The sequence below is a fragment of the Podarcis cretensis genome, assembly GCF_951804945.1.
Source record: "Podarcis cretensis genome assembly, chromosome: 8".
In the NCBI taxonomy this organism is placed as follows: Eukaryota; Metazoa; Chordata; class Lepidosauria; order Squamata; family Lacertidae; genus Podarcis; species Podarcis cretensis.
The window spans coordinates 5,897,593-5,925,340 of record NC_137177.1 but is presented as its reverse complement, the minus strand read 5'-3'; the positions used below and the strand labels follow the sequence as shown (position 1 = coordinate 5,925,340).

The 27,748-nt window shown below is 48.2% G+C and overlaps 2 protein-coding genes across 2 annotated transcripts in view; one reads left to right on the top strand and one right to left on the bottom strand.

The window, feature by feature from the left end:
* The window catches only part of MEIS3 (Meis homeobox 3), a 76,973-nt gene extending 70,873 nt beyond the window's left edge, over nt 1-6,100 (top strand). Inside the window, exons 12-13 of the mRNA XM_079985653.1 lie at nt 1,400-1,483; nt 5,253-6,100. Of these exons, the coding sequence (XP_079841779.1) occupies nt 1,400-1,449 (50 nt within the window). The 3' untranslated portion in view covers nt 1,450-1,483; nt 5,253-6,100. The remainder of the gene's footprint in view (nt 1-1,399; nt 1,484-5,252) is intronic.
* The window catches only part of PSMD8 (proteasome 26S subunit, non-ATPase 8), a 328,475-nt gene that overhangs the window by 267,474 nt on the left and 33,253 nt on the right, over nt 1-27,748 (bottom strand). The window lies entirely within an intron of this gene.

The window sequence follows — 27,748 nt, the reverse complement described above, 5'->3', positions numbered from 1 at the left end:
TTTATTTAAGATTTTCTTGTTTTACAGAAGTAAGTGTAATGTCTCTCATATTTTTTTCCATGTAACGTTTTTACAAATCCGTTTCATTTGTTGAGACATTAGGGGGAGAGGAAAAAAAAGAAGGGGTGGAGGGAGGGAAGATGGGTGGGGGTGGGTGGCGATGTTTCTGTTATGATTAATATATGTAGGGTTTGGTGTCAGCGTTGCTTATGCTGTTCACTTGTCTTCCTTTGGTGGTGAGAGAACTGGCCCTACTAAACATCTTCCAAGACAACAATGCCCATTTACACCACAAAGAACTCCTAACCCACCTACTTTTAGCAGTCAGAAACACCATAACCAGACACTGGAGAGACCTGTCAGGAGTAAGCATGGACCAGTGGTACCAAGTAGTATGGGAAACAGCCCTACTAGAAAAATTAACCAATAAACTGAAACTGACATGGGGGCAAATAGAAGAAGACGCCTTCACCCCGGTATGGCTCCCCTTTATCACATACACAGCCCAACAAGACAACGACAAAAATCCACCAACAGCATACAAATCAATATGGCTAACCTGATCCAAAACACCCACCCACCTCACTCACACATGAAAACAAAGACCACCACAGCCAATCACAAACAAACAACCACACCCTAGGCCAACCTCAACCTCTCTCACTACCAAAGGAACACGAGTGAAGTGTATTATATCGCTTGCAAAAGTGTGCATTCCAGGCAAAATTGCCTACAAACATGTGCACGTTTGGAGACATTTGCGCTAAAATGCTGACCATTTTTTGTGAGGACTTTAGAAAAATAATAATGGTTTGCAAACCATTAACAGAAATTTGGAGAACTGAGCTTAAGGCTGGAAAATGAGAATGTGAGGGAAACCAAAATGGACAGATTCATTCACCCCTAGCCCTGATAAATGGGTTGTCTCCAGTGCAAGTTCTACTCAAAGTATACTCCTTGAAAGTAATGCATTTTAAATAATGCATTCACACAGTGGTTTATTCTGTTTCTCCCGACGTTTCCCTAACTGTGAATTTCTGCATTATATTTGTGAGTGTTGACATGACATAAAAGACACTTCCGGAAACATAGCAGAATGTAGCCCAAGTTTAGCACTCGTTTCTGTTTGCAAATAACAAGAAAAAGAGGACCTAAATATGCAATATATTCTGCTATATTTCCGGCAGCGGCTTTGACGTTGTGTGAAAAGCTCAAATAGAACTTGGCAATCAACAGTTAGGGAAACGTCCTAAACCACTGTGTGAATGCAGCCTAATTTAAGCCTGTTATTTCAATGGGTCTACTTAGTTGGCTACAAACTTAGTTGGCTACAACCCTGTGTGAAATAGAAGTGGGGTGCTAGGAGACTTACAAACTCTGTTTTGTCCCCCGTTTCCAGGACCAATGGGGATGGCAATGGGCATGGAGGGGCAATGGCACTACATGTAAAGCCCTGAACCCACTGACAACACGAGATGGGGAAGTGAGTATCTCATGGGAGTTTGCAGTAGCTGCTGGGTTCAATCTGGCCTCATTCTCCAGGAAACAGAAGTACAGTAGTGCCCCGCAAGATGAATGCCTCGCAAGATGGAAAACCCGCTAGACGAAAGGGTTTTCCGTTTTGGAGGTGCTTCGCAAAACGAATTTCCTATGGGCTTGCTTCACAAGACGAAAATGTCTTGCGAGTTCCTGCGGGGTTATTTTCCTCCCCCCCCCCTTTTCCTAAGCTGCTAAGCCACTTATCAGCTGATCCGCTAAGCCACTAAGCCGCTTAACAGCTGATCCGCTAAGCCGCTTAACAGCTGATCCACTAAGCCGCTTATCAGCTGATCCGCTAAGCCGCTTAACAGCTGATCCGCTAAGCCGCTTAACAGCTGATCCGCTAAGCAGCTTATCAGCTGATCCGCTAAGCAGCTTATCAGCTGATCAGCTAAGCCGCTAAGCCGCTTATCAGCTGATCCGCTAAGCCGCTAATAGCGCTAATCCGCTAAGCCGCTAATGGGCTTGCTTCGCAAGACGAAAAAACCGCAAGACGAAGAGAATCGCGGAACGGATTCTTTTCCTCTTGCGAGGCACCACTGTACCGTATTTTTCGCTCTATAAGACACACTTTCCCCCTCCTAAAAAGGGGAAATGTGTGTGCGTCTTATGGAGCGAGTGCAGGCTGCGCAGCTTTCGCTGAACCCAGGAGAGCAAGAGGGATCGATCCCTCTTGCTCTCCTGGCTTCGCTTCGCTGGAGAGCCGTTGCACAGCTTTCCCTCTCTGCATAGCGCCCCTTCAGCGAAGCGGGAGAAGAAATAGAAGGGGCTCCATTTCTCCTGCCACTTCGCTGAAGGGGCGCTGAGCAGAGAGGGAGAGTTGTGCAGCACCCCTTCAGCGAAGTGGGAGGAGAAACGGAGCCCCTTCCATTTCTCCTCCCGCTTTGCTGGAGAGGTGCTGAGCAGAGAGGGAGAGAACATTTTTTTCTTGTTCTCCTCCTCTAAAACTAGGTGCGTCTTATGGTCGTGTGCGTCTTATAGAGTGAAAGGTAGCATGGCGGGCTCTCGTTGAAGCCAAGTGTGGCATCCGTGCGCAGCACCCTTGGGCAGCTGACAGGACCCACTCACATGGGCACTGGCTCTGGGTCCCCCCCGTTGAGTGGCCCAATACATTTTCGCACCTGAGGCAAACCACAAAAAGGCGCCTAGTCCCCACCAGGTTAGAAGGGTGTGAGTGAAGATCTATAACAGGAACAAGGGGGGGGGGTAAAGATCTACATCGGGATCTGCTGTCCCTTTGGATCCTGCCACCCTAGGCGGTTACCTCACCTTGCCCAATGGGTGGGCCGGCCCTGCTTCAAACCACTTCTGGGAATTTCCCGTGATTCCCTGGGTCTTCCCTGAGGCTTTGTGATTGGGGCATTTTGGGAGATGCCCCTGAAGCATGTGGCTGGTCCATTTGTGGGGCGGGACAGGGACTTCAGCCTACAGTACTGAGCTGATATTTTGCAGGAGACATTGCACACACACACCCCAAGATCCCTTTCTCTCTCCTCTCTGCTAAATTTCTCTAAACAGGATCCACCATTTAAAATTATTCTTTTGTTGTTGTTGTTGTTGTTGTGGCAGCACATAAGCGGCACACAAAACACTAAAAAACCATTCTGTGTTCTAAATCTTATATAAATAATCCAAAAATTGAGAGAGCTATGTACAATATCTACTACAGAAGCCACAAGCAGAAAACTCATTCAAATTGTGTCCAAAAGGAAGATTCAGTCTTTAAAGGTTCCTTTAGCCAGGCTCCTGTAGATATCAACAAAGGTAAGTTGGATCAAACAGTGATGAACGTAGAATGGTTTTTTAGTGTGCCGCTTATGTGCCGCTTACTTTACACTGGTCTGCTACGAAAATTAGGGACGCGGGTGGCGCTGTGGGTTAAACCACAGAGCCTAGGACTTGCCGATCAGAAGGTCGGCGGTTCGAATCCCCGCGACGGGGTGAGCTCCCGTTGCTCGGTCCCTGCTCCTGCCAACCTAGCAGTTTGAAAGCACATCAAAGTGCAAGTAGATAAATAGGTACCACTCCAGCAGGAAGGTAAACGGTGTTTCTGTGCGCTGCACTGGTTCGCCAGAAGCGGCTTAGTCATGCTGACCACATGACCTGGAAGCTCTGCCTGCAAGCAGCATAAAAGATTCTGGGAGTTCCTTGTGAGCGTAGAACTGGTTCTCTGGGCAGATTCTGAGTCACTCATTCAATATGGTATAGCAGCCACAGTGTCAGACTAGGACCAGGGAGACCAGGGTTCAGAGCCATATTTCAAAAAGTGAAAATCGGGACACAAAAGTTGTTTTTTGGGGGGGCTAAGTTGTTGAGCTCCCACCCAAATCTCAACAACAATAACAGCAAAGGTTTGGGAACTATTTTAACGGAAATTCAGCATAAAATCTACACTTCAGACATTGATTGCCATGCGCCCAGGTTTGTCCAATTTCCGGAAATTCTGCAGAGACGCTATTTCTTATATGTTCAGGAAATCCTGGACATATGGCAGCTCTACTTTAGAGGCCCTAAGCACTGGAAAAACTATGGTGCCCTCCCCTACTAAGTAATTAAAAATAAAAACCATACTGAACCATTTTTTAATAGTGAGAAAACAAATTGTTTGCAACATGTGAAAGGATCTGATTTCTTTGCATTGTTTTGATCTACCTTAATAGGACGACCCCCAGATTAGGTGGGGATAAGGGATAAGAAGAGAAGAGTGTCTGCTTTGCTGCTGCCCTAAAAAAACCCAATTGGGTAATCCGGGGTTCAAAAGGGGTGCGGCTGGCACTGTGGTCTAAACCACTGAGCCTCTTAGGCTTGCCGATCAGATGTTCAGCAGTTCGAATCACCGCGATGGGGTGAGCTCCCGTTGCTCTGTCCCAGCTCCTGCCAATCTAGCAGTTCAAAAGCACACCAGCACAAGTAGATAAATAGGTACCGCTCTGGCGGGGAAGTAAACGGCATTTCTGTGTGCTCTGTGTTTCGTTGTGCCAGAAGCGGTCTAGTCCTGCTTGCCACATGACCTGGAAAGCTGTCTGTGGACAAACGCCGGCTCCCTTGGCCTGAAAGCAAGATGAGCGCCGCACCCCATAGCCACCTTTGACTGGACTTAAGCATCCAGGGGTACTTTACCTTTATAGAGGTAAAGGTAAAGGAACCCCTTACCATTAGGTCCAGTCTTGGCCAACTCTGGGGTTGCAGCACTCATCTCGCTTTACTGGCCGAGGGAGCCGGCGTACAGCTTCCGAGTCATGTGGTCAGCATGACTAAGCCACTTCTGGCGAACCCGAGCAGTGCACGGAAATGCCATTTACCTTCCCGCTGGAGGGGTACCTATTTATCTACTTGCACTTTGACATGCTTTCGAACTTCTAGGTTGACAGGAGCAGGGACGAAGCAACGGGAGCTAACCCCGTCGCGGGGATTCGAACTGCCGACCTTCTGATCGGTAAGTCCTAGGCTCTGTGGTTTAACCCACAGCGCCACCTGCGTCCCTTTACCTTTATACCAGGGTTCAAATCCCCATTTGACCCTATCTCCTAGCCTAGCCTACCACACACGGGTTGTTGCGTGGGTAAGAGGCAGAGGGGAAGAGCTGTGTACGTAACCTGGAGCTCGCCAGATAGAAATACGACGACAAATTGAAAATGAAGATTTGAAGTGCAGGCGGAGTGAGGAAAGTATGGCTGGTGTTCACTGTCTGCTCCTTCTTTGTTTTTTTTCAGGTTTCCAGACTAGGCTGTGTGCCGGGCAACACGAACCCTAGCAGGTTTTACGGGCATCAGACTCCCGGCACATCGGGGCTTCCCGCGCCCCCAACTTCCCCAGCGCTCCGCGAGAATGTGCCACAGACCATTCTCCCTCTCCCCCTCCAGCCATGACGCACGGCCACTGTCCGCACTGCAACCCCCGACCAGAGGAAGCGAAACACCCCCAGCACCCCCAAACCCCCCACTCGGGACGGGCCGAGCACGGACAGCGCCCCTTCCCTGCCCTCCTTCTTCCCGCCCTTCCGCCAGTTCCTTCTCCCCCTCACTCCTTTTTGCCAAATAAAGAAGGACCGTTCCCGACAACCTGCAGCCAAAACGACAAGGCTCCGAAATATCCCGCGGGCGTCGCGTCTGCCGGGGTTTAGGAGCCAGACCAAGCTGGACTTTGATGGAAACAGATCCCCCTTCCCAGTGTTCAAAAAAGGAAAAAGAAAGAACAAGAGAGAGGTGGAGAGCGCAATCCGTCTTTCAACAAAGATGTGGAGAGGGGGGAAGGTCGAGGTATTAACTTTTTCATTGCTTGGGGTCTGATCCATCATTTTTCTTGCCACGCGCATACCTCACGCCCGCCTGCCCCCCCGCCACTGCGTCAGACACGGCGGTCTCTTCACGGACTTCTTTTCCAAAGGAGAGAATGTTCCAAGCAGGGTGGTGTTTTGTTTCATTTTCCAAAACCTTTCCTTTTTCCTTCTTTCTTTCTTTCTTTCCCCCTCCCCCCTTCCTTCCTTCTGGATGTTTTAATTATTAATTAATTATTGATGTCGATGCTCAGAACGGGAAAGTAAATTAAATTGTACATTTTATTTTCCTTTTTATCTTTTTTTTCCAGGGTTCTTGTTTTTAACGTGCTTTTTTTTTTTGTTTCGTTTTGTTTTTTTTTAACTGAGAAATAATTCAAGAAAAAGAGAAAAGAAAAAAAAAGCCAAAACGAACTACACCTGCGGCCTTGGTCTCGTTTGTTCTCGCCGGGTTGGTTTGTTGCTGTTCTGAGTTATCGAGACAAAATGACGTTCGCCTCCAACTTCCTTTATAAGAAATGGCTGGTGGGATGGGGGCGGTGGGGAGGAATAATCCTTAAAGCTGCCATTTCTGGGCGGGCTGAATTTAAGCATCCTGAATGTGCTAATGTCTAAGGGTGTGTCTACACTAAAACATTTTTAATCCAGATTAGCTGTTTGGGCTCATCTGAATCTCAGGGCATTGGGCAAAAGATTCCTGCACTGCAGGCAGTTGGACTAGGTGACCCCCTCTTGTCTTTTCCAACTCTACAATTCTATGATTTTATCCTCCTAGGAAAATGGAAAATTAGAGTTCTCTGAAAGGTCTGGGTGAGTCTTGTGCCAACTCCAAACTACAAACCGATGCCAATTTTATACAAATTTAACTGTCATGGTTTCCTCCAAAGGATCCTGGGGGTTGTAGTTTGACATGGTGGAAGTAAGACCAAAAACTGCTGTCTATGTTCAGACCAAAACAAATATCCAGAATGCGGCAGCTAGACTGGTGACTGAGGGCAGCCGCTGAGACCACATAACACCAGTCCTGAAAGACCTACATTGGCTCTCAGCACGTTTCTGAGCACCATTCAAAGTGTTGGTGCTGACCTTTAAAGCCCTAAATGGCCTCGGTCCAGTATACCTGAAGGAGCATCTCCACCCCTATCGTTCTGCCCGGACACTGAGGTCCAGCGCGGAGGGCTTTCTGGTGGTTCCCTCGCTGCGAGAAGCCAAGTTACAGGGAACCAGGCAGAGGGCCTTCTTGGTAGGGGCACCTGTTCTGTGGAATGCCCTCCTAAAAAGGTAAAGGTAAAGGTACCCCTGCCCGTACGGGCCAGTCTTGACAGACTCTGGGGTTGTGCGCCCCCATCTCACTTAAGAGGCCAGGGGCCAGCGCTGTCCGGAGACACTTCCGGGTCACGTGGCCAGCGTGACATCGCTGCTCTGGCGAGCCAGAGCCGCACACGGAAACGCCGTTTACCTTCCCGCTGGTAAGCGGTCCCTATTTATCTACTTGCACCCGGAGGTGCTTTCGAACTGCTAGGTTGGCAGACGCTGGGACCGAGCAGCGGGAGCGCACCCCGCCGCAGGGATTCGAACCGCCGACCTTTCGATCGGCAAGTCCTAGGCGCTGAGGCTTTAACCCACAGCGCCACCTGGAATGCCCTCCTACCAGATGTCAAAGAGAAGAACAACTACCAGACTTTTAGAAGACATCTAAAGGCAGCCCTGTTTAGGGAAGCTTTTAATGTTTTATAGGTTATTGTATTTTAGTGTTTTGTTGGAAGCCGCCCACATGGGTGGGGTATAAATAATAAATTATTATTATTATTATTATTATTATTATTATTATTATTATTATTATTATTATTAGAATTGAGCTGTGCTGTGTCCTGTTAGTTTGTTCCAGCCCAGCCATTTCACACCTCAACCTGATCTTTTGATTCTTATGTTGGATGACTGCTGGCACATCTGGAATTTTAAGGGGGTGTTATAGGCATCACCACCAAGGTTGCTTTTCTCCCCACCTTCCACTGGACAGTCTCTTCCCTGCTCGCTCCCGATCACGGAGAGAAAAAGCACACATTGTCTTTCCACAGGGTTGGGCGGAAAGTCAGATCCACCCAAAACTGAAATGGATCCTCATGGATTTGCAGGATTTTACAGGCTCGCCCATGACCACCATCCCATTTAAGATTACAGTGGTAAAAAGCACAGCGAAAATAATAGACCCAGTGGTTGCCAGCACTACAAAAAATTCAAGGCACACAGCCTCATGAATAGCCATAAATTTTCGTACATAGGATGACAACAAAAACAAGAAACCACAAAACATGTCACCGAACTGGTTTCCTCCAGTTGTTTTGAACTATAACTCCCATCAGCCTCAGCTGCAGATGGGAGATGTTCAAAACATCTCCCAGGTTAACAAAAGCTGGTTTACTGGACAGACAATCTGCTTTATTTAACACGTCTGTTTTATCTGTTGTTTTCGTCCCGAGTTTTTATTAGTCTATATTTTTTCCCCCTGGAATGGAATATATTTGATAGTTAGTTTTATAGCCACCCTGTTCATCCTTGTATGAAATAAGCGAAGACCCCGCCACACAGAAATCAGTGAACATGGCCTTCATTCACAGTTGGCCACTTTGAAAAACATCCCCGCACCCGGAATGCTAGCCTGTCAGGGAGAAGGGTTCTATAGCCTAGGCTTGTCCTCAACATCCTAGCTACCTAGGTGCAGGGATTTTGGGGAAATGTTTGCATTCAGTCGTGTGCATAGGCGCCGACTCCATGGGGCCTGAGGGGGCCCGAGCCCCCTCAAAAATTCGTTTGGGGGGGGCTCTGCCCCCCCCAATAATTTAAGAAAAACAAAGCCACTCCCGATCTAGAGAGGGGGTGGGGTTGCGGGCTCTCGACCCATCAACAATCTCGCGGGGCTGGCGTCAGCCCCGCGAGAAGCGGGGATTCCCCCTAGCTCATTAATATTCACCGCCCACGGCGGCAGCCAATCGGCTGCCGCAAAGGGCGGGCCCTCACAGGTTCACTTAAGGTCGGGGCAGCCCGGGGCTCGCCCCTTTCGTTCCCCCAGCAGCAGCGGTTTGGAGGTCTTGGGGCCCCCCCAATATTTTTTATAAGTCGGTATGGGCCCCCGCCCCCCAATATTTTTTATAAGTGGGCGCCCCTGGTTGTGTGACACCTCATCCCAGAACTATGTTTACTAAATACCGTATTTTTTGCTCTATAAGACTTACTGTTTCCCTCCTAAAAAGTAAGGGGAAATGTGTGTGTGTGTGTTATGGAGTGAATGCAGGCTGTGCAGCTATCCCAGAAGCCAGAACAGCAAGAGGGATTGCTGCTTTCACTGCGCAGTGATCCCTCTTGCTGTTCTGGCTTCTGAGATTCCGATTTTTTTTTTCTTGTTTTCCTCCTAGGTGCGTCTTGTGGTCTGGTACGTCTTATAGAGCGAAAAATACGGTATGTCTATAGTGAGGTTGGGTATTCTCAGGCCCAGGAATGCATCCTTCTATGAACTCTGTGCTGGCCACACCCCTTCTTCACAGGCCACACCCCTCAATTGCCCCACTTTGCACCCCAAATTCAGCTGAAATCCTGCATGTCTGGACAGACAACAAAGAGCTGTGTGTGTGTTTATTAATGTTTTATTTGCAAATTTAACAAAGGAAAGGAAGGGGGAATTAAAGAGACACTAAAATGAAAGGGAAAGGAATAATATATGAATATTACTAACAAAAAAACACACACTATCAGTTCATATTATGGATACAGTCATCATCAAAATATGCACCTTAAAATTAATGTAAGCCCTCCAGGTGTTCAAAATGTCCACGTGAAATTGATGTCCATATAAAATATTTTTTGAATGTTGTCAGGGCAGAGAGGTCCTCAGACCGTTGCATAGTAGACAGTGGGCATTTATCCTTGCAGGCTCGAAGTACAAGTCTCTTAGCAACCATACGTGCTTGCAAAATCCACTTTTGCTGTCCTGCCATTAATCGCCATGCCGCGGGAAGATGATATGAAAGTACACGAACACCTGCAAATACCAGGGATATTGCCAATACAAAACTGATGTGGATAACAACTTCGGACCGAAAAGCCCACCTTGTACGCCTCAACGAGGCATTTTCTGTGTTACACCTCCGATATTTGTCTGAGCAGGACAGTGCCTTCCTATACAGGGTCAATTACACTCAAAATATTGATTCTTGGTGGATCAATCTCAATTTCATGTCGAAGGAAACCTTATCTCTCATGCACGTGCCTGAAGAAACTAGCCTACTGCACAAAGGTAAAACTGATATTAATTGCTCCTCCCACTTCGCTCTTCGCTGTATCCATCGTTGATGTGGCCCCGGAAGACTGTTCAGGTGGGGATGTGCCCCCCCCCCCGATTTGCAAAAGGTCTAGAGAAAACCCTCTTGGTGGCGGCAGCCCGAACACTGACAGTGCCGAATTGGAAAGGTGCAAGCACTGTTTCTGCACAGCGGCCGCAACTCTGCACCACCTCACCTGATGCCAGCGCGCCAAGGAGAATCGATGCGGCCGAGGTGATGGGGAGGCAGCTGGCGGCAATATCTCACTGTGCGACAACCTCTTGATTAGGGAAAGGGGATAATGGGCCTCGCCGGGCCTACAGTGGACAACCTGATGGATGGCCCGGTGGTCTGGAGGGGGATTAAAGCAAGCTGGAAGACGGAGAGCAGATCTAAGATCCATCAGGGCTGGCCGACTCGGCCTGCGCACTCCACCTTTGTCCTGGGATATTAATGCCTCGGTTTCCCCGCTTTTTCTGGGTGGAAAGGCCAAACCTAAAAGACACGGTGCTTTTGTTTAGAGCAAGGTTTACAAAATGGCGCAATGTGCGGAGGGAGATTATTATCTCCCCACCCACCCAGTTCGCCTGCTTCTCTCGGGATACTAGAACTTAAAAGGTTAAGGTAAAGGGACCCCTGGCCATTAGGTCCAGTTATGGCCAACTCTGGGGTTGCGGCGCTCATCTCGCTTTATTGGCCGAGGGAGCCGGTGTACAGCTTCCGGGTCATGTGGCCACCATGACTACGCCGCTTCTGGCGAACCAGAGCAGCGCACAGAAACACCGTTTACCTTCCCGCCAGAGCGGTACCTATTTATCTACTTGCACTTTGGCGTGCTTTCAAACTGCTAGGTTGGCAGGAGCAGGGACCGAGCAACGGGAGCTCACCCTCTCGTGGGGATTCGAACCGTCAACCTTCTGATCGGCAAGTCCTAGGCTCTGTGGTTTAACCCACAGCGCCACCCACGTCCCTTATACCAGAACTTGGTTTTGCTTAAATAAGTGCAAATCTGAAAAAAAGGGAAGTGCGCTTTCGGAAATGACAGCAGCAATGTGGCCAAAGGCCATGGGTTCTGGGGTGGCTTGGCCAAGGGGTTAAATGTGGCCCTCGAGACCTTTCCATCTGGCCCTCGAGACCCTCCCCACACTACACCCTTCAGCAGCCTTGAGCCTTTTTGCTTAGCAGGAATGTGTCCTTGAACTGAGACAACACTGGATGCGGAATGGAGAGGTGTGGGTTCCTAGATGTGGTATTTGCAAAGCTGGAATGTGTCCCTCTGTACACAAGTTGTTGTTGTCGCTGGCATCTGTCTGTCTCAGGAGCCAATGGGGGAGTGTGCTGCTGGGGATGAAAAGTTACCGCAACTGCTGTGGCTGTAGAGACCAATACGTGAGAGACATGTTTTGTTGCAGCTGGGGCAGAGGAAGGCGTCCAGTTGTGCTGCTTCTCTCTGCTTTCCAGAGCTTTCCAAACTTTTCATGTCAGTGACGCACTTTTTAGACATGCAACATTTCGCGACACAGTACACTCATACCTCATGTTACGTCCGCTTCATGTTACATTCTTTCAGCTTACGTCCCGCGGCGACCCGGAAGTACCGGAAAGGGTTAGTTCCGGGTCCCGCTGCTTGCGCATGCACAGAAGTGGCGAATCGCAACCTGCGCGTGCGCAGATGTGCCACTGCGGGTTGCACTCTTTTCATGTTGTGAACGGACCTCCGGAATGGATCCTGTTCGCAACCAGAGGTACCACTGTAATTCGGTTTTACAGTGGTGCCACGCAAGACGAAAAGAATCCGTTCCGCGAGTCTCTTCGTCTAGCGGTTTTTTCGTCTTGCGAAGCAAGCCCATTGACGGCTTAGCGGATTAGCGCTATTAGCGGCTTTTAGCAGCTTTTAGCGGCTTATTGGCTTATCGGATAAGCAGATAAGCGGCTTAGCGGCTTAGAAAAAGGGGGGGAAAGGGAAAAAACCCCACAGGAACTCGCAAGACATTTTCGTCTTGCGAAGCAAGCCCATAGGAAATTCGTTTTGCGAAGCACCTCCAAAACGGAAAACCCTTTCGTCTAGCGGGTTTTCCGTCTTGTGAGGCATTCGTATTGTGGGGCACCACTGTACTAGCAAACCGGAGGTTGAACTAACCCCTTTCCAGCCCTGGGAGGAACGTGGCAAATGTTCACACAACACACCTACACACTGCAGCTGTCACGACACACGGTTTGGAATGCTCTGCCTTACAAGCATCAAGTTGAGAATATAACTCTTAGCTCCTGCCTTCTTCTGCATTGTTTTTGCTGCATTAGCAGCCTAAAAGTCACCTCCCTGGGGCGCAGCCCTGGGCAGTGTGCCTGGGGATCCTGAGCTGCCCAAACAACAAGACCCCCTCCCCTTGATCTCACTGATGGGGTCCAAAGGAAAGGAGAGCAAAACGTTTGGAACCAGTTTGGCTGCAGGAGTTGCTGGAAGGAGCCAGACCCAACACACTTTTGTTCCCCAAACAGACCTCAATGCATTCCCCCCAGTAACTTAATTTAGGGGTGTCTGAGCAGACAGCTTTTTTGGTCGTTGCTGTTGCTGTTGTTTAGTCGTTTAGTTGTGTCCAACTCTTCGTGACCCCTGGACCAGACCACACCAGGCCCCCCTGTCTTCCACTGCCTCCCGCAGTTTGGTCAAACTCATGCTGGTAGCTTTGAGAACACTGTCCAACCATCTCGTCCTCTGTCATCCCCTTCTCCTTGTGCCCTCCATCTTTCCCAGCATCAGGGTCTTTTCCAGGGAGTCTTCTCTTCTCATGAGGTGGCCAAAGTCTTGGAGCCTCAGCTTCAGGATCTGTCCTTCCAGTGAGCACTCAGGGCTGATTTCCTTCAGAATGGAGAGGTTTGATCTTCTTGCAGTCCATGGGACTCTCAAGAGTCTCCTCCAGCACCAGAATTCAAAAGCATCAATTCTTCGGCGATCAGACAATGGGGAATCAAAAATGTGGACTGACCTATGGCAAATCACCCAGAGATGCACCCAGAGATTCAGGACGGATGAATCTTTCAGCTTTGTTTCCCTTCCCTATCTCGTTTTCTCCAGTCTCAACTTCAGCTCATCAAATTTCCACATCAGGGTGCAATATATATTTTTTTAAAAAAAGAGAAGCCATGGCGTAAATTCGCCAGTGACTCAATGCTGCTTTCTCCTGATACACACGTTTCTGCATGCAATTTTGCCGAACACAGACATTCTTACAAACTGCATTCGGTGAAAAGCGAATTTCGAAGAAGAGCTGGGTTTTGGTTTACGTATTGTTTCCGGAAAGGCGAATTAGGAGCTCAGTTGAAAGCAAATCAAACCGGACAAGTCTCCCCCTCTTTTGGCCCGTGCCTATCCTCTAGGCTTTTGGAAGCCATAATCTTACCCCTTTCTCGTTTCCGTGAAGATTACAAGCACATATACACCGTCTTTCGCACATATACACCCTCTTTCACACACACACACACACACACACTACCCACAACCAACCGCCAGCCATTTCCAGTTCTTTGCCTCGGACAGATTAACAGCAAACAAGGGGGCCGGGTTCCGATCTAGGCCATGCTAATTTACGGGGTATCTGCATCCCGTCTCTGGCAGCGTGATTCATGCCAGCAGGCGCGGCAATTGGTGGGTAATGTCACTGAGAGGTTTGATGCCGCCGCAGTTGTGGGGGGGGGGGAGAGAGAAGGGGTGGAGAGAGAGGGGGGAGGAATGATGGATGGGCCGTGCCAAAGAGGTAGAATTAGGTGTCGAGGACCCTGGCTTTCCAGGAGAAAAAATAGGAAGGGGTGGGAGCTGGGGAAATAAGAATCATAATAAAGTCATTTATCACCGGGCGAGGCTCGCCAGTCAAGCCGCCGATCTCTGGGGAACAGGGCGGGGGGAGGAGAGGGAGGCAGCAAGGGGGGGAGCGAGCCGGACTGAGCGTGTGTTTCTGAGCTGCTGGTTTTTAAGCACTGTTGTTGCTCTCTAGTGGAACGGGCGCGGGTGGGGAATAAGGAGTGGGGAACCCCCTTCTTTCGGCCTGCCAAATGTGGCCAAGGGTTATGCTATCAGTGGTTCCATATAAGAGCTTTTTATAAGAGGGGCGCTGGGGAAAGAGACCCATAGCTCATTTCCACAGGCTCTGGCCTACATCTGCCTCACCCGAAAGAGCACCGAGTTTGGGGTCCAAGTCCTATGCAGAGGAGAAATTACTTCCATGTGGGCACAGGGGTGGGGTCTGTCCATCCCCTCCTTGCAGTATGCAACAAGGTACCTGGGTTTTTGGGGGGGTCTACTACATAGCTGTCAACGTTTTCCTTTTTTTAAGGGAAATTCCCTTATTCTCAATAGGATTCCTCACAAGAAAAGGGAAAAATTGATAGCTATGGTCTACTATCTCCCAGGAGCATACCCTCCAACATTTATCTGATGAAAAGAGGGATGTCCTATTCCATCATCATCATCATCATCATCATCATATATTATTTATGCCTGTTGTCTTTGTCCATGGAGTTTTCTTGGCAGGGATACTGGAGTGGCTTGCCGGTTCCTGCTCCAGGTGGATCACGTTTGGTCAAAACTCTCCACGATAACCTATCCATCGTGGGTGGCCCTGCACGGCACAGCTCATAGCTTCTCTGAGTTATTCATCTTAAAAAGCAGAGACATCACCTTGCCAACAAAGGTCCGTATAGTTAAAGCTATGGTTTTCCCAGTAGTGATGTATGGAAGTGAGAACAATACCATGAAGAAGGCTGATCGCCAATGAATTGATGCTTTTGAATTATGGTGCTGGAGGAGACTCTTGAGAGTCCCATGGACTGCAAGAAGATCAAACCTCTCTATTCTGAAGGAAATCAGCACTGAGTGCTCACTGGAAGGACAGATCCTGAAGCTGAGGCTCCAGTACTTTGGCCACCTCAGGAGAAGAGAAGACTCCCTGGAAAAGACCCTGATGTTGGGAAAGATGGAGGGCACAAGGAGAAGGGGACGACAGAGGACGAGATGGTAGGACAGTGTTCTCGAAGCTACCAGCATGAGTTTGACCAAACTGCGGGAGGCAGTGGAAGACAGGAGTGCCTGGCGTGCTCTGGTCCATGGGGTCACGAAGAGGAGGACACGACTAAACGACTAAACAACAACAACAACCCCGGGATAAATACGCTTCAGGTTGAGCGCTTTCGGGTTGCGCTCTGCGGTGACCCAGAAGTAACGGAGCGTGTTACTTCCAGGTTTCGCCACTCGCGCATGCGCAGATGCTCAAAATGACATCACACGCATGTGTGGAAGCGGTGAAACACGACCCACTCACTCGCAGACACGCTGTTGCGTCTTACGTCCTGTTCAGGATGCAAACAGGGCTCCGGAACGGATCCCGTTCGCATCCTGAGGTACCACTGTATTGAAGTTTATGTGGACATTGTTGTCTCCATGCCACTAAAAACGTGGGATTTTAAACTGTCTTTTTTGTTTTTGTACTTTTATTTGTGATATTTCTTGGATCTTGCAAACCACACATTTCTTTGAAATATGAATTATTATTATTATTATTATTATTATTATTATTATTGGTCATAGCTGCTACCAGTCAGAGGAGTCAACCAGTCAGTTGGGCTAGATGTAGGGTTGCCAACACAGGGCTCGTGGGTGCCATGGCAGTCTTTTGAACATCCCCAGGCACCAACCAATCCTCTCTGCTCCCCCCTGCCCGCTTTATCATGAGTTACCGTATTTTTCGCTCTATAGGACGCACCGTCCCATAAGGCGCAACTAGTTTTTTGGGGGGGAAATAAAGGGGGAAAAATTATTTTCCCCCCCCAGGTGCGGGGCTGGGGCGGGGGAGGCCCGAGCTTCCCCCGCCCCAGCCCCCAAACAGGCAGCTCTCTGCAAGCCGTGGGAGCCCAGCGCTGGCTCCCGCTGCTTGCGGAGAGGTCCGCGAAGCCTGGATGCGCTGAGCTCAGCGCACGCAGGCTTCTGCATGCAGGCAACTCTCCGCAAGCAGCGGGAGCGCTCCCGCTGCTTGCGGAGAGGTCCGCGAAGCCTGCAGAGCGAGAGGGGTCGGTGCGTACCGACCCCTCTCGCTCTCCAGGCTTCAGCGAAAGCCTGCATTCGCCCCATAGGACGCACACACATTTCCCCTTCGTTTTTGGAGGGGGAAAAGTGCGTCCTATAGGGCGAAAAATACGGTACCTTCCTCCCCTGAAGAGTACATAGAGCTGAAGGAGGAAGTTGGAAGAGAGACGCTCTTTCCTACTTCCTCCTACCGCTCTATGTGCTTTTCCAGTGTTCAGACTGGCGTTGGAGCAGCTGATCAGAGAGCGGGGAGACTGAGGGGAAGGGAAAGGGAGGAGGCTGGAAGATGGGTGGGGGAGAAAAAAAACGACCAAAGGGAGAAATCAGGGTGTTGAAGGAGTTGGGAAGGAGAGGAAAACCGCGGAGCGCCAGAGAGGAAGAAGACAAGTGTGAACACATGCATTGGATCTAGGAAGATTGCTACTTATACAGATGAAAAATTCTTTTCATGGGTTCCCCAGCCAACACTGAGAGCCAGTTTGGTGCATTGAGTGATGATCTGGGTTGCCCTAATGCTTTTTCATCTGATGAGGCTGCCAACTTCTTTTTTCATCGGCTCCTGTGCTTTCCAGAGCAGCGCATCCTCTAGACATGCTGCGAAAGGCTTCACCTGTTGGTAGCTAGTTGGCTAAGTCTGGCTCAAGAGTCAGGATGCCATTTGTGGGGAAGTAGGGGGTGTTGCCCCCATGCCCTGCTTGTGGGTCTCCTGAGGGCATCTGGTTGGCCCCAGTGCGATACAGGAAGGCAGGAAGCTGCCTTGGACCAAGACACACTACTGGCCTGCCTGGCTTAGCATTGCCAGCACTGGCCGGCAGTATCTCTCTGGGCTTTCAGGCAAGGGTCTCCCCCAGATGTACCTGGAGAGCCCAGGATTTGGACCTGCGACTTTCTGCAGGCAAAGCAGACGAGCCACAGACTCAATGACCCTCTGATTTGGTCCAATGTGGGGCTCTTCTTACTTCCGAGATGCTGGAAAAGGCACAGAGCAGTTGGCAACCTTGTGAATTTCCATGCCCCTCGAGGCCAAAGCCACATCCCAGGACCATTTGATCCTTGCTCAGACCTCGCGCCCTGGGCAAGGATGACCAGAACGTGCCGCGCTTTGTAACATTGGCTTGGGAAGGTTTCCGTTGCCGCGATGACAAAAGGTTTAAACAGATGGGTGTAGCGCAACTCCTTGCGCTCCCTGATCTCTGCCTCTGCTTTCCCCGCCGTGGTCCCTGGGAAGGCTTAAACGCCATGCGTGGCCATCTCTGGTTCAATCACAGGCTAATGAAGCCACATTAATCATCCAATTATACACCTGTCAGGCTGGGAACAATGGCTCAGGGTGCGCTGAATGAGGCTGGAGGCATCGGAGCTTAGAGGGGCCCCCCAGGCAAAAACAAATCCCAGGGAGACAATAGGAAGCAAAACAGAGAGGACCCCGGAGCAGGAGGGGGAGGGGTGAACTGGGCGGGGGGGGGGGAAGGGGCTAAACTCACGGGGAGTTTTGTGTCTCGATAAAAAAGGGGGGCACCCGACTCAAATTCCCTGCTCTGGCCTCCAGGCGTAGAAGTCGCTGCCAATTGCTGAAGCATCCCATCACCTAGCAGTTAACCGAACTGTAAGCAAGGGCAGGCGGAAGCAACAATAAGCAAAAAAAGAGGAGTAGTTGGGCTTTCAGAAATAAACCAGGGCTGCACCAAGCGCCCCCTGGAAGTCACTGGGACATGCGAGTAGAGTAATTCGTGTTGGGTGAGGATGGATGGATGGCTCAGCTCATTTCAGTCCTGCTGGTTTCTCATTTCCCCCAAATCTTTAATTTTAGTTCTATGGGTTTCTGCAACCATTTGCAGAGTGCGCGTGCGTTAAAAATCCTCGTGAAAATTCGCCAGCATCTTAGCGTGACTTTCTCCTTTGTTGTTGTTTAGTCGTTTAGTCATGTCCGACTCTTCGTGACCCTGTGGACCAGAGCACGCCAGGTACTCCTGTCTTCCACTGCCTCCCGCAGTTTGGTCAAACTCATGCTGGTAGCTTGGAGAACACTGTCCAGCCATCTCGTCTTCTGTCGTCCCCTTCTCCTTGTGCCCTCCATCTTTCCCAACATCAGGGTCTTTTTCAGGGAGTCTTCTCTTCTCCTGAGGTGGCCAAAGTCTTGGAGCCTCAGCTTCAGGATCTGTCCTTCCACTGAGTACTCAGTGCTGATTTCCTTCAGAATGGAGAGGTTTGATCTTCTTGCAGTCCATGGGACTCTCAAGAGTCTCCTCCAGCACCAGAATTCAAAAGCATCCATTCTTCGGCGATCAGCCTTTTTTATGGTCCAGCTCTCACTTCCATACATCACTACTGGGAAAACCAGAGCTTTAACTATACGGACCTTTGTTGTCAAGGTGATGTCTCTGCTTTTTAAGATGCTGACTTTCTCCTAAGAAACGCTAATTGCTTTGTACACAGCCATCTCTGCAAGCTGTTTCCTTTAATATGATGCATTTCTGCATGTTGTCCTCACTAAGATTTCCACCTCTAGGTACACATTCGGCCAACGTACGCAGTTTTTTAACCATGGTTTGGTTGAGAACCGCATAGCAAATATTCGGAGAAGTTCAAAGGTTCTTTTCAGTTTCTGGTTTGGGAAGTGCAAATTTTACGTCGTTTCTCACAAAATGCAAACAAAATTGGACTTCTATCCTTATCCTTAGAGACTGGGTTGCTCACTTTTTTTTACTGCCCTCACTCTTCTGCTTTTAACAGCAAGCTGATATGCAGAAAAGCAGCAAAAGGAGATTTTTCCTGGGAAATGTTTTAAGTGGTTTAAACTTCCCAAATGATGTGTCGTGTAGGCTGCTATTAAAAGCCCAGGAGAAGCAGGACCAAAGGGGAAATTGGGGAGTCTCAGTGCCCCGCCCCCAAAAAACCCAATAATTGTGAAATCATTCACTCTGGACAGAGAAGGAATCCCTACCCACTAGACAACACTGCCTCTTCAGTTTTGGAGGTAAATCTCATGCTATCACAAGGTTGCCACCTCCCCTCTCTGCCCTGGGGTCTGTTCCTGAGATTTCACTTATAGTTGAGGGCGAAATTCAAATTCCGTGCACATTCTAAGACCAAACCTGCACTTTCAAAACAAATCGCACTTGAAAATGTGCAATTTCCCCCTGAATTTTGCAATGAAGTTCTTCAGCAAAGTCATGTGTACAAGAAATGCATATGCTGGACAGACTGATCACCTGCAGGAGTGTCACTAGTCATTCCCTGAGTAGGTGCGGCTCCTTTGGCCGCAATAAGAAACCAAGACTTTTAGTGTCACCGGCCCAGTGCTGTGGAACTCCCTGCCCCATGAAAAGCCCAGCAGGCCCCTTCTGTGCTGACTTTTAAACACCTGCTGAAAACCTTTCTATTCTGCCCGATCTATGCAGGCAATAAAGATCACAGCCTTCCACAATGGTTATGATGATGATGATATAATTTATTATTTGTACCCCACCCATTTGTACCCCAGTCTGGGCGGCTTCCGACAGGGATTAAAAATACATTAAACATCACTCATTAAACACTTCCCTAAACATGGCTGCCTTCAGATATCTTCTAAACATCAGGTAGTTGTTTAACTCTTTGACATCTGATGGGAGGGCATTCCACAGGGTGGGCGCCACCACCGAGAAGGCCCTCTGCCTGGTTCCCTGTAACCTCACTTCTCGCAGGGAGGGAACAGCCAGAAGGCCCTCAGTGCTGGATCTCAGTGTCCGGGCAGAAGGATGAGGGTGGAGAGGCTCCTTCAGGTATACTGGGCCTTTGAGCGTTTAGGGCTTTAAAGGTCAGCACTTTAAAGGTCTGAATTGTGCTCGGAAACGTACTGGGAGCCAATGCAGGTCTTTCACGACTGGTGTTACATGGTCTCGGTGGCCGCTCCCAGTCACCAGTCTAGCTGCCGCATTCTGGATTAGTTGTAGTTTCCGGGTCACCTTCAAAGATAGCCCCACGTAGAGCACATTGCAGTAGTCCAAGCAGGAGATAACTAGAGGATTGATGTCTGTTTTTTAAACTGTTAAAGTATGTTTTTTATCATATGGTTTTATGTTTTATTGCTGTAAACCAATTAGATATTTACACACACACACACACACACACACACACACACGAGACACAGCAGTAAATAAATATTTGTATGAATAAAATAAAATAAAATAAAATAAAATAAAGTGTGCATATGAATGCATTTGTCATGAAAATAGCATATATAAACGCATTGTACTAAGAGAGATTGCTTTGGCAGGGAAATGCATACGTTAGGCAAAATTGCATAAACAATTGCATGTATGTTTGTTTATTAATTTAGAGCATTTGGCACCCAGTTCTTCAGCCGAAAAAGGTTCCAGGAGCAAGGCAGGCTTACAGTCTGAAAAGCACACAACACACAATGGAAAAGGGAAAAAAGGGAAAAGGGGGAAGAGGAAAATATATATTATAGAAAGAGGGGAGCATGGGGGGAGAGAGAATTCAAATAAAATGCTGGTGAATTTTCACAAGGACTTCAAAAAAGTGATGATCGAAATACAGTGGTACCTCGAGTTACATACGCTTCAGGTTACAGACTCCACTAACCCAGAAATAGTACCTCGGGTTAAGAACTTTGCTTCAGGATGAGGACAGATATCGCGCGGCGGCAGTGGGAGGCCCCATTAGCTAAAGTGGTGCTTCAGGTTAAGAACAGTTTCAGGTTAAGAACGGACCTCCAGAACGAATTAAGTCCGTAACCAGAGGTACCACTGTACTGAAGACCATCAAGGTGAGGAACTGAGAGGAGCAAAATCCGACAGCACCTGAACACAGAGGAATGAAAGAAGCAGCGTTTTCTCCACGATCATTTTATCTCTATGTCAAGCAGGAGACATTGTGCTTTGCTTTCTGCATCTCTTAATGCCAGAGGATTGGGGGCAGAGGAGGCGGGAGGGGGGAAACATGGCAACCAGCCCTATGGCCCTCTCGCCTCGTGGATGAAAACACAAAACAGGAAAAACCAGGCGATGTCCACCTTTGCAACAACATTCCTCCCTCCTTGGTTGAAATCACGTCTAATCGCGGAGAAGTCATAAATATCCTCTCTTCGAATCTATCAAGCCGCAGATCCATTCTTTATCTAGAACTTGGACGGGAGGGAAGACGAAATAGTTATGCCACCTCGATTAGACGGAATACCCAACTTGATTGCGGCGCATTTTTCAAGAACACAAAATTAAATTAAAAAGACACGGGAAGTTCTTAGACAAAATGATGAATAGACTTTGATATTAATGTGCGTTTGTGTCATGGACGGCCGGGGTGTGTGTGTGTGGAAGGGAGCCTGCAGTGAATGCAAAGAAGGAAAGGGGGTGAGTGGAAGTTTATACATAGCACTTTATATGATACAAGGGTGCTGTTTAGACCAAGGCAATCATAGGTAAAGGTAAAGGGACCCCTGACCATTAGGTCTAGTCATGACCAACTCTGGAGTTGCAGTGCTCATCTCGCTTTATTGGCTGAGGGAGCCGGCGTACAGCTTCCAGGTCTTGTGGCCAGCATGACTGAGCCACTTCTGGCGAACCACAGCAGCGCACGGAAACGCCGTTTACCTTCCCGCCGGAGTGGTACCTATTTATCTACTTGCACTTTGACGTGCTTTTTGAACTGCTAGGTTGGCAAGAGCTGGGACTGAGCAATGGGAGTTCACCCCATCACAGGGATTCAAACTGCTGACCTTCTGATCGGCAAGTCCTAGGCTTGTGGTTTAACCCACAGCGCCACCCGCGTCCCAATAGAAATGTATTAATGGTTAAGAAAGCCTGCTCTTGCTACAGAGGCTTTGCTTTCCTGCAATTAAAGGTAAAGGTACCCCTGCCCGTACGGGCCAGTCTTGCCAGACTCTAGGGTTGTGCGCTCATCTCACTCTATAGGCTGGGAGCCAGCGCTGTCCGCAGACACTTCCGGGTCACGTGGCCAGCGTGACAAGCTGCATCTGGCGAGCCAGCGCAGCACACGGAACGCCGTTTACCTTCCCGCTGGTAAGCGGTCCCTATTTATCTACTTGCACCCAGAGGTGCTTTGGAACTGCTAGGTTGGCAGGCGCTGGGACCAACCATAAGTGAAGGCCTAATGAAGATTGTTCTCTTTCTCATAATACTAGAACTCAATGGGGTCATTCCACAAAGATCAAACATGGAAATTATCAAAAGTTGCAAACCAGGGGTCCTGTACTCATCACGTCGGACTGAAGAAGCAATTATGGTGTCAGGAAACCCTTTCCTCTCCTCGATAGGTTACGCGGGTGGCGCTGTTATCTAAACCACTGAACCTCTTGGGCTTGCCGATCGGAAGGTTGGCGATTTGAATCCCCACGACGGAGTGAGCTCCCGTCGCTCTGTCCCAGCTCCTGCCAACCTAGCAGTTCGAAAGCACACCAGTGCAAGCAGATAAATAGGTACCATTGCTGCGGGAAGGTAAACGGTGTTTCCATGCACTCTGGTTTCTGTCACGGTGTTCCGTTGCACAAGAAGCGGTTTAGTCCTGCTGGCCACATGACCTGGAAAGCTGCATGTGGACAAACGCCGGCTCCATCGGCCTGAAAGCGAGATGAGCGCCACAACCCCATAGTCGCCTTTGAATGGATGTAACTGCCCAGGGGTCCTTTACCTTTACCTTTACCTCCTCTCCTAAGATTGCCAACGGGTCAGACAAAACCCGCCTAGACAGTTCCTGTACCATTAACAGAAATCTGATGTGCAGAAATTGGAGGGGAGGTGTCAAAAGTGGGCAACCTGCTACTCGCCATTGCGGGGCAAACTGTACCTGCCTGAAGACCAAGGACAACAGAAGAAGATCCCAGGGCATCAGGCCAGTGGTCCGTCTTGTCCAGCATCCTGTTCTCACAGTGGCCAACCAGATATCTGTAGGAAACCCACAAAAAGGATTTGAGCACAAGAGCAACTCTCGCCTCTTGTGGAGAGGGAGTTGTTGTTGTTTCTTGCTGCCCCCAGCTGTGGAGTCAGAGCCATCTCTCCTTCTCCATGAATTTGTCCAATTCTCTTTTAAAGCCACCCAAGTCGGGCCTTCCTGCCTCCTGGGGAAGTGAGTTATAAACTTCTACCATGTCGCCTCTCGCTCGCCTGTTCTCTCTCTTTTTTTAAAAAATAATAATATTTATTCAGAATTTAAAAATAACAAAAAGAAGAAAAGAAAATTACAAAATACAAAATACCAAAAGACATAACAACACCAAAAGAAAAAGATAAAAATAGAAAAAACTAATTAATCCTTTGCATAACTTGTGTCCTTTACTTATTTTCTTGACCTCCTCTCACCTCCCAATTTTGTATTCTAATTCACATTGTTGTTTCAGCAAATCCTTCCAACCTTATTTTCATTTAAGTAGTTTAACATAACATATTACAATTTAACATCCTCTCTTTTCATCAATTTCTCAACTCGTCTTTACTTAGTCCTTTATGTCATTTCAACCAAAACCATCTAATTTTCATTTTCCAACATCTTTCTAACAGTCCTTAATTTTACAATATTTTTGAAGATATACTTTAAATTTTTTCCAATCTTCTTCCACTGACTCTTCTCCCTGGTCCCGGATTCTGCCGGTCATCTCAGCCAATTCCATATAGTCCATTCGCTCGCCTGTTCTCTAATCTAAAATGTCCCAAACACAGCATCCTCTTGATCATTTTTGTGGGATGTGAAACACAAGAGCAGTCAAGTACAACATTCCTAGAGCGAACATGTTTACACATGGAGAGGAATGTTTGTCCAGCCAGCAGGTAAACTTCCTGTTTCCTTCTGGGCTGGGACAGACTTCCTCTGCGTGTGACTAGAGGTGGACATGGCCTCACCTGTGCAGGTAACAACAAAAACACAGGGCAGGGCAGCCATCTCTCTCTCTATGACTACATGCATCGATGAAGCAACATTTGCTTAGCCAAAGATGCTCTCTTGGCTTAGCCAAGAGAGGACAAAGGGACTGTCTCCTTATGAGATATTTTCCAGGTGTATGTTACTTTTCTAAGCTAAGTCTGCCTTCTGGGATCTGATTGTGAACAGAATGTGAGTAAACTCTTTTTTATATTTTTATAGAAGGCTGTGTCATGTCTTATCTTTTATGAGGGAATAAGGGGAAAATACCAGAACAGTTATTATAGAGGCTTTAGCGAGCCTGAGCAAACGCATCCGCTGTGAGTTTAAAAGGGGGAATGTTACTCTGCTAAATTGTGGAACTTGTTTACACAAGTTGGAAAGGCTATAATCAAACTGAGGCATCTAATCATAGCCTGCATTTTTATTAAGGCTTGATCAGGGCCTGTATTTTAAAATGAGCTCAAAGATTTTCAAATGTTCATGCCAGGCAGAAGACCAGCTGCCTAAGAACCTTGTCAAGATGTTTATTCTCCTGGACAAGGGGGCCCCCTGATTTATAGCAGAAAACAATTCTCAAAGTCGTAAAAAGGGAATTACAGGCTGACAGCCAAGGTTACACTGACCCTACATATTACAGAAGATAAAAAAGCAGAGAAAAACATAATTAAGAGTGGGTAAATAGTAAAATAAAACCATGTGCCTCCCATTAAACTTGAGCCATATTTTCCTAAGGTTGAAAGGTCAAGAGCAGTGAAAAAGGCAACTGGCTTGGCTGGAGAAGAGGTTTTCTTTCTATCTTATTTTGAGGCTGGAAACTGTTCCTTCCTTTTTTACTTTGAAAAGGTTTATTCTTCTAAAAAGCTATCTATGTTATGTATTAAATATATTGGCTTAAATGTAATTATGCAAAGGAATTAGAATCTAAGAAATGTTAAATCCTTATGCTAGATTCTTATTTCATATAGTTGGAAGAGATCACAGGGGCCATCAGCCACCAGCCCAGCCCCCCTGCCAAGCAGGAAACATCATTAGAGCACACATATGGTTGTCAGGCCTTTGTTTAAAAGACCTCCAAGAGAAGGAGATCTTTCAATGATGATGTGAACTCAAGATCCTTGACATCTGTTTAAGATAAAAATTTAAGATTAAACCATTTGTTTTGGAGGGCAATAGGGCGAGGTGAGCTGGTAATTAAGGTTCCTTGTTGAGACACATGTAAGATATATTACTACTTATTTGTCATTTATAGATAGAAGAATATATATCTTTTTGTTTCCCATAAAAGGGCAAGAGGAAATGGGTGTATCTTTTGTGATTGGTTCTAGCAAACAGCCAATAGGAATTTCAGCCAGGCTGATTGGACAGAGGCAGCCACAGGAGGAGCAAGGGGGCTGGATTAAGGAAATATAAGGGCTGGCCATAACGGCAGGAGGCCAGGCCAGAGCTTGGTAACCATATACCACTGTGCCTCTCATTTATTTGTCTGACAAATAAATTATTATTTTAATTTCTCTATTGCTGTGTTGAATATTTCATTCCAGCTAAGCGTTAACCACAAGCAGGGTGCTACAAAACAATATATCCTCTCCTGCATCCCTGAACATTCCCACAATTTTGGCCACCCTAACCTTCGCATCTGTGACGATCCATTAGAATGAAGGGGCCCTGCCCCACCAACCTCCACCTCCCCTCAGCCAGCCCCCACCTGCTGACCTGCTCATTTACAGCCAGCCCACAAGGTGGCACTGCTTGTCGGCTTAAAACCAGCACTACGTGGCTCTGCCTGCCATTGGCTACATCGCCACCTACTGTTGACCTCCAGCATCACCAGTCCAAATGGGTGCCATTCACCATGGAACACACCCCTTCAATTAATCCACAATAACCACTACCCCTAGTTAGAGACTGACCCCACTTAGTTAAAGTGTTCAAGGTGCCAGAATCTAGCTATTAAAGGATCAGGGCCCTTGGGGAAGGCACCACAGCTCTCCCACAGCGGCATTGGGGAGAGTTGCCATGGATGGCAGTGTGCAGCTTCGCCCCCCCCACTCTCCGTGGTAATTTGGGGGTGCTGAGTGGATATTTGCACCCCCGCACCGCATCTGCTAAAGAATCTGCTGATTCTGATGTCTAGGGCAGCCTTCGCACACCTTGTAGACCTTCATGAATTTTTTGACTACAACTCCAGTCCTGTTCTGCCTGGGGGATGATAGCCACCCCCCCCCCCCAAGTTAATGGACACTGCCATTCGAATGTGGTTGATTTTCTGGGGCGGGGCTTACCTGGCCTCCCCCAATATTTTATTCAAGTTGGCATCCCTGCCCGGGTCCTTCTTTAAATGTGAATTGAATCAAATTTCTCCCCCACTGTGTTTGTGTGTGAGAGAGAGAAAGAGAGAGATACACACACATATACAGATTATAGCTCACAAACCAGTGCAAACTTTAGAGCAATAGCGCCACCTGGTAGCTGTAATTTTAGCTGATGTAATCAAAAGCACCACTTTCTCCTGTTTGAGTAGTTGAGTATACAGGATGCAAACGGGATCCATTCCGGAGCCCCGTTCGCACCCAGAAGTGAACGCAACCCGTGTCCATGAGTCTGCACATGTGCGAGTCACGATTCGGCGCTTCCACGCATGCATGTGATGTCATTTTTAGAGTCTGCGCATGCGTAAGTGGCGAAACCCGGAAGTAACACGTTCTGTTACTTCCGGGTCACCGCAGAGTGCAACCCCAAAAAATTCATCCCGAAGCTACTTCAACCCGAGGTATGAATGTTGTTAGCCCAGCTTCAGCTGGGGAGTGCGGGATATAAATAAATTATTATTATTATTATTATTATTATTATTATTATTATTATATGGATTTGGTAGTCTGCACCATTCCAAGACCCCTCCCGCTCTGAGCCCAGCTTCAGCTGGGGAGTGCAGGATATAAATAAATTTTATTATTATTATTATTATTATTATTATTATTATTATTATTATATGGATTTGGTAGTCTGCACCAGGTGGCGCTGTGGGTTAAAGCCTCAGCGCCTAGGGCTTGCCGATCGAAAGGTCGGCGGTTCGAATCCCTGCGGCGGGGTGCGCTCCCGCTGCTCGGTCCCAGCGCCTGCCAACCTAGCAGTTCGAAAGCACCTCCGGGTGCAAGTAGATAAATAGGGACCGCTTACCAGCGGGAAGGTAAACGGCGTTTCCGTGTGCGGCTCTGGCTCGCCAGAGCAGCGATGTCACACTGGCCACGTGACCCGGAAGTGTCTCCGGACAGCGCTGGCCCCTGGCCTCTTAAGTGAGATGGGCGCACAACCCCAGAGTCTGTCAAGACTGGCCCGTACGGGCAGGGGTACCTTTACCTTTACCTTTTACCATTCCAAGACCCCTCCAGCTTTAAAAACTGGGCCAGTTTTCCAGGAAGATGAGGAACAGGAACAGAGGAATAGACAGGTGTCACACACATTGAGCACAGCAGCCAGGCTGGAAGGTGTCTCGTGGCGTTCATTTCAAATACACCTGTTTATTCCTTTCCAATCCTTTCTGGATTGCAGGCAGAGATATGCCCTGCAAAATTTGCAGCACAAGCTGGCTGTGTTTTCTCCAGGGCCCATCCATTTCCTGTGATTGCAATTTTAACTGCTCTTTATGTTGATTCCTAAATTGCT